The 8,085-nt window shown below is 50.2% G+C and overlaps 1 protein-coding gene across 1 annotated transcript in view; it reads right to left on the bottom strand.

Moving 5' to 3' along the window:
* Positions 1–1,899: 1,899 nt before the first annotated feature.
* Positions 1,900–8,085, bottom strand: part of LOC144954426 (CMP-N-acetylneuraminate-beta-galactosamide-alpha-2,3-sialyltransferase 4-like) — a gene marked incomplete at its 5' end in the record, with an annotated part of 13,155 nt that continues 6,969 nt past the window's right edge. Inside the window, one exon of the mRNA XM_078884928.1 lies at positions 1,900–2,040. Within this exon, the coding sequence (XP_078741054.1) occupies positions 2,007–2,040 (34 nt within the window). The remainder of the gene's footprint in view (positions 2,041–8,085) is intronic.

The raw sequence follows: 8,085 nt of genomic DNA, 5'->3' as shown, positions 1-8,085 counted from the left end.
CTCACCCACCCACCCACTCACCCACCCACCCACTCACCCACCCACTCACTCATCCACTCACTCACTCACTCACCCACTCACTCACCCACTCACTCACTCACCCACTCACTCACTCACCCACTCACCCACTCACTCACTCACCCACTCACTCACCCACTCACTCATCCACTCACTCACTCACACATTCACTCACTGACTCACACACTCACTCACCTACCCACCCACCCACTCACTCACTCACTCACACACTCACCCACTCACTCACCCATACACTCACCCACCCACTCACTCACCTACCCACCCACCCACTCACTCACTCACTCACACACTCACCCACTCACTCACCCATACACTCACCCACCCACTCACTCAACCACCCACCCACTCACTCACCCACTCACTCACTCACCCACCCACCCACCCACTCACCCACCCACTCACCCACCCACCACCCACCCACTCACCCACCCACTCACCCACCCACCCACTCACCCACCCACCCACTCACCCATCCACCCACTCACCCACCCACTCACCCACCCACCCACTCACCCACCCACCCACCCACCCACCCACCCACCCACTCACTCACCCACCCACCCACTCACCCACCCACCCACTCACCCATCCACCCACTCACCCACCCACTCACCCATCCACCCACTCACCCACCCACTCACCCACCCACCCACTCACTCACCCACCCACTCACTCACCCACCAACCCACTCACCCACCCACTCACCCACCCACTCACTCACCCACCCACCCACTCACCCACCCACCCACCCACCCACCCACTCACCCACCCACCCACCCACTCACTCACCCACCCATCCACTCACCCACTCACCCACCCACTCACCCACCCACCCACTCACCCACCCACCCACTCACCCACCCACTCACCCACCCACTCACCCATCCACCCACTCACCCACCCACTCACCCACCCACCCACTCACCCATCCACCCACTCACCCACCCACCCACTCACTCACCCACCCACCCACTCACTCACTCACCCACCCACTCACCCACCCACCCACTCACCCACCCACCCACCCACCCACCCACTCACCCACCCACTCACCCACCCACCCACTCACCCACCCACCCACTCACCCACCCACCCACTCACCCATCCACCCACTCACCCACCCACCCACTCACCCATCCACCCACTCACCCACCCACTCACCCATCCACCCACTCACCCACCCACCCACTCACCCACCCACCCACTCACCCACCCACCCACCCACTCACCCACCCACCCACTCACCCATCCACCCACTCACCCACCCACTCACCCATCCACCCACTCACGCACCCACTCACCCACCCACCCACTCACTCACCCACCCACTCACCCACCCACCCACCCACCCACTCACCCACCCACCCACCCACCCACCCACTCACCCACCCACCCACCCACTCACCCACCCACTCACCCACCCACCCACCCACTCACCCACTCACCCACCCACCCACTCACCCACCCACCCACTCACCCACCCACCCACCCACTCACCCACCCACTCACCCACCCACCCACTCACCCACCCACCCACCCACTCACCCACCCACCCACCCACTCACCCACCCACCCACTCACCCACTCACCCACCCACCCACTCACCCACCCACCCACCCACTCACTCACCCACCCACTCACTCACCCACCCACCCACCCACTCACCCACCCACCCACTCACCCACCCACCCACTCACAGATGTTGCTAGGGTCAGGCATCGCTTCCCACAATTACCGTCTCGTCAGCAGTAGTAGCAGCAGTCCTTAATTAGAATCAATTCTGGTAGAACCGCCCCAGATGTTGATCGATCGAGGCAGCGGTTTCCACGTGAACTGTCTCATCAGCAGGAGGAACTGTCTCGGATGTTGAGCGATGGAGGCAGCGGGTTCGCTGATGAGAGCCACTGATCAGGACCAATCAGACGAAGTGGTGGCTCTTGGTGTACTCGCTGGCACGGAGGGAGTCCCTAGCCAGTGGATGGTGATGGAGATTCACTTGCTCTGCAATGCCACACACACACACACAGACACACACACAGACACACACACACACACAGACAGACAGACACACACACACAGACACACACACACAGACACACACAGACACACACAGACACACACAGACACACACACAGACACACACACAGACACACACACAGGCACACACAGACACACACACACACACACAGACACACAGACACACACACAGACACACACACAGACACAGACACACACACACACACACACAGACACACACACACAGACACACACAGACACACACAGACACACACACAGACACACACACACACACAGACAGACAGACACACACACACAGACACACACACACAGACACACACAGACACACACAGACACACACAGACACACACACAGACACACACACAGACACACACACAGGCACACACAGACACACACACACACACACACACAGACACACAGACACACACACAGACACACACACAGACACAGACACACACACACACACACACAGACACACACAGACACACACAGACACACACAGACACACACACAGACACACACACAGACACACACACAGACACACACACAGGCACACACACAGGCACACACAGGCACACACACAGACACACACACAGACACACACAGACACACACAGATACACACAGACACACACACAGATACACACAGACACACACACACACAGACACACACACACACAGACACACACACAGACACACACAGACACACACAGACACACACACACACAGACACACACACACAGACACACACACACACAGGCACACACACAGGCACACACACAGGCACACACAGACACACACAGACACACACACAGACACACACACACAGACATAGAGAGACACAGAGATGATGATGTTGATGGTGGTGATGATGGTGATGGTGGTCATGATAGTGGTGGTGATGGTGATGATGTTAGTAGTGATGATGATGATGATGGTAGTGATGATGATGATGGTGATGATGATGATGGTGGTGATGGTAGGGTGATGGTGGTGATGATGGTGATGATGATGGTGATGGTAGGGTGATGGTGGTGATGATGGTGATGATGATGATGATGTTAGTAGTGATGATGGTGATGGTGATGATGATGGTGGTGATGGTAGTGATGGCAGTGATGGTGATGGTAGTGATGGTGATGGTAGTGATGATGATGGTGATGGTAGTGATGGTAGTGATGATGATGGTAGTGATGGTGATGGTAGTGATGGTAGTGATGATGATGGTAGTGATGGCAGTGATGATGATGGTGATGGTAGTGATGATGATGGTGATGGTAGTGATGGTGATGGTGGTGATGGTAGTGATGGTGATGGTAGTGATGATGATGGTAGTGATGATGATGGTGATGGTAGTGATGGTGATGGTGATGGTAGTGATGGTAGTGATGATGATGGTAGTGATGGTAGTGATGGTGATGGTAGTGATGGTAGTGATGGTGATGGTAGTGATGGTGATGGTAGTGATGGTAGTGATGATCATGGTAGTGATGGTAGTGATGGTGATGGTAGTGATGGTAGTGATGGTGATGGTGATGGTAGTGATGATGATGGTGATGGTAGTGATGGTGATGGTAGTGATGGTAGTGATGGTAGTGATGGTGATGGTAGTGATGGTAGTGATGATGATGGTAGTGATGGCAGTGATGATGATGGTGATGGTAGTGATGATGATGGTGATGGTAGTGATGGTGATGGTGGTGATGGTAGTGATGGTGATGGTAGTGATGATGATGGTAGTGATGATGATGGTGATGGTAGTGATGGTGATGGTAGTGATGGTAGTGATGATGATGGTAGTGATGGTAGTGATGGTGATGGTAGTGATGGTAGTGATGGTGATGGTAGTGATGGTGATGGTAGTGATGGTAGTGATGATCATGGTAGTGATGGTAGTGATGGTGATGGTAGTGATGGTAGTGATGGTGATGGTGATGGTAGTGATGATGATGGTGATGGTAGTGATGGTGATGGTAGTGATGGTAGTGATGGTAGTGATGGTGATGGTAGTGATGGTAGTGATGATGATGGTAGTGATGGCAGTGATGATGATGGTGATGGTAGTGATGGTGATGGTGGTGATGGTAGTGATGGTGATGGTAGTGATGATGATGGTAGTGATGATGATGGTGATGGTAGTGATGGTGATGGTGATGGTAGTGATGGTAGTGATGATGATGGTAGTGATGGTAGTGATGGTGATGGTAGTGATGGTAGTGATGGTGATGGTAGTGATGGTGATGGTAGTGATGGTAGTGATGATCATGGTAGTGATGGTAGTGATGGTGATGGTAGTGATGGTAGTGATGGTGATGGTGATGGTAGTGATGATGATGGTGATGGTAGTGATGGTGATGGTAGTGATGGTGATGGTAGTGATGGTAGTGATGATCATGGTAGTGATGGTAGTGATGGTGATGGTAGTGATGGTAGTGATGGTGATGGTGATGGTAGTGATGATGATGGTGATGGTAGTGATGGTGATGGTAGTGATGGTAGTGATGGTAGTGATGGTGGTGATGGTAGTGATGGTAGTGATGGTGATGGTGATGGTAGTGATGATGATGGTGATGGTAGTGATGGTGATGGTAGTGATGGTGATGGTAGTGATGGTAGTGATGGTGATGGTAGTGATGGTAGTGATGGTAGTGATGGTGATGGTAGTGATGATGATGGTGATGGTAGTGATGGTAGTGATGATGATGGTGATGGTAGTGATGATGATGGTGATGGTAGTGATGGTGATGGTAGTGATGGTGATGGTAGTGATGGTAGTGATGGTGATGGTAGTGATGGTGATGGTAGTGATGGTAGTGATGATGATGGTAGTGATGGTGATGGTGATGGTAGTGATGGTGATGGTAGTGATGGTAGTGATGGTGATGGTAGTGATAGTGATGATGATGGTAGTGATGGTGATGGTAGTGATGGTGATGGTAGTGATGGTAGTGATGGTGATGGTAGTGATGGTAGTGATGGTAGTGATGGTGATGGTGATGGTAGTGATGGTGATGGTAGTGATGGTGATGGTAGTGATGGTAGTGATGGTAGTGATGATGATGGTGATGGTAGTGATGGTAGTGATGATGATGGTAGTGATGGTAGTGATGGTGATGGTAGTGATGATGATGGTAGTGATGGTGATGGTAGTGATGGTAGTGATGGTGATGGTAGTGATGGTGATGGTGATGGTAGTGATGGTGATGGTAGTGATGGTGATGGTAGTGATGGTGATGGTAGTGATGATGATGGTAGTGATGGTGATGGTAGTGATGGTAGTGATGGTGATGGTAGTGATGGTGATGGTGATGGTAGTGATGGTAGTGATGATGATGGTAGTGATGGTAGTGATGGTGATGGTAGTGATGGTGATGGTAGTGATGGTAGTGATGGTGATGGTAGTGATGGTAGTGATGATGATGGTAGTGATGGTAGTGATGGTAGTGATGATGATGGTAGTGATGGTAGTGATGGTGATGGTAGTGATGGTAGTGATGGTAGTGATGGTGATGGTAGTGATGGTAGTGATGATGATGGTGATGGTAGTGATGGTAGTGATGGTAGTGATGGTGATGGTAGTGATGATGATGGTGATGGTAGTGATGGTGATGGTAGTGATGGTGATGGTAGTGATGGTAGTGATGGTAGTGATGGTGATGGTAGTGATGGTGATGGTAGTGATGGTGATGGTAGTGATGGTGATGGTAGTGATGGTGATGGTAGTGATGATGATGGTGATGGTAGTGATGGTGATGGTGATGGTAGTGATGGTAGTGATGGTAGTGATGGTAGTGATGATGATGGTGATGGTAGTGATGGTAGTGATGGTGATGGTAGTGATGGTGATGGTAGTGATGGTGATGGTAGTGATGGTAGTGATGGTGATGGTAGTGATAGTGATGATGATGGTAGTGATGGTGATGGTAGTGATGGTGATGGTAGTGATGGTAGTGATGGTGATGGTAGTGATGGTAGTGATGGTAGTGATGGTGATGGTGATGGTAGTGATGGTGATGGTAGTGATGGTGATGGTAGTGATGGTAGTGATGGTAGTGATGATGATGGTGATGGTAGTGATGGTAGTGATGATGATGGTAGTGATGGTAGTGATGGTGATGGTAGTGATGATGATGGTAGTGATGGTGATGGTAGTGATGGTAGTGATGGTGATGGTAGTGATGGTGATGGTGATGGTAGTGATGGTAGTGATGATGATGGTAGTGATGGTAGTGATGGTAGTGATGGTGATGGTAGTGATGGTGATGGTAGTGATGGTAGTGATGGTGATGGTAGTGATGGTAGTGATGATGATGGTAGTGATGGTAGTGATGGTAGTGATGATGATGGTAGTGATGGTAGTGATGGTGATGGTAGTGATGGTAGTGATGGTGATGGTAGTGATGGTAGTGATGGTGATGGTAGTGATGGTAGTGATGGTAGTGATGGTGATGGTAGTGATGGTAGTGATGATGATGGTGATGGTAGTGATGGTAGTGATGGTAGTGATGGTGATGGTAGTGATGATGATGGTGATGGTAGTGATGGTGATGGTAGTGATGGTGATGGTAGTGATGGTGATGGTAGTGATGGTGATGGTAGTGATGATGATGGTGATGGTAGTGATGGTGATGGTGATGGTAGTGATGGTAGTGATGGTAGTGATGGTGATGGTAGTGATGGTGATGGTAGTGATGGTGATGGTAGTGATGGTAGTGATGATGATGGTGATGGTAGTGATGGTAGTGATGGTAGTGATGGTGATGGTAGTGATGGTGATGGTAGTGATGGTGATGGTGATGGTAGTGATGGTGATGGTAGTGATGGTAGTGATGGTAGTGATGGTAGTGATGGTAGTGATGGTAGTGATGGTGATGGTAGTGATGGTAGTGATGATGATGGTAGTGATGGTAGTGATGGTAGTGATGGTGATGGTAGTGATGGTGATGGTGATGGTAGTGATGGTGATGGTAGTGATGATGATGGTGATGGTAGTGATGGTGATGGTAGTGATGGTAGTGATGGTAGTGATGGTAGTGATGGTGATGGTAGTGATGGTAGTGATGATGATGGTAGTGATGGTAGTGATGGTAGTGATGGTAGTGATGGTAGTGATGATGATGGTGATGGTAGTGATGGTAGTGATGGTAGTGATGATGATGGTAGTGATGGTGATGGTAGTGATGGTGATGGTAGTGATGATGATGGTGATGGTAGTGATGGTGATGGTAGTGATGGTAGTGATGGTAGTGATGGTAGTGATGGTAGTGATGATGATGGTGATGGTAGTGATGGTAGTGATGGTAGTGATGATGATGGTAGTGATGGTGATGGTAGTGATGGTGATGGTAGTGATGATGATGGTGATGGTAGTGATGGTGATGGTAGTGATGATGATGGTGATGGTAGTGATGGTGATGGTAGTGATGGTAGTGATGGTAGTGATGGTAGTGATGGTAGTGATGGTGATGGTAGTGATGGTGATGGTAGTGATGGTAGTGATGGTGATGGTAGTGATGGTAGTGATGATGGTGATGGTGATGGTAGTGATGGTGATGGTAGTGATGGTGATGGTAGTGATGGTAGTGATGATGATGGTGATGGTAGTGATGGTGATGGTGATGGTAGTGATGGTAGTGATGGTAGTGATGGTGATGGTAGTGATGGTGATGGTAGTGATGGTAGTGATGGTAGTGATGGTGATGGTAGTGATGGTGATGGTAGTGATGGTAGTGATGGTAGTGATGGTAGTGATGGTAGTGATGGTAGTGATGGTGATGGTAGTGATGGTGATGGTAGTGATGGTAGTGATGGTGATGGTAGTGATGGTAGTGATGGTGATGGTAGTGATGGTAGTGATGGTGATGGTAGTGATGGTAGTGATGGTGATGGTAGTGATGGTAGTGATGGTGATGGTAGTGATGGTAGTGATGGTGATGGTAGTGATGGTGATGGTAGTGATGGTGATGGTAGTGATGGTGATGGTAGTGATGGTGATGGTAGTGATGGTGAT

Source organism: Lampetra fluviatilis, unplaced genomic scaffold, assembly GCF_964198595.1.
Source record: "Lampetra fluviatilis unplaced genomic scaffold, kcLamFluv1.1 SCAFFOLD_1332, whole genome shotgun sequence".
In the NCBI taxonomy this organism is placed as follows: Eukaryota; Metazoa; Chordata; class Hyperoartia; order Petromyzontiformes; family Petromyzontidae; genus Lampetra; species Lampetra fluviatilis.
Note: the sequence above shows the minus strand (reverse complement) of the source record. Positions and strands in the feature narration are given on the sequence as shown.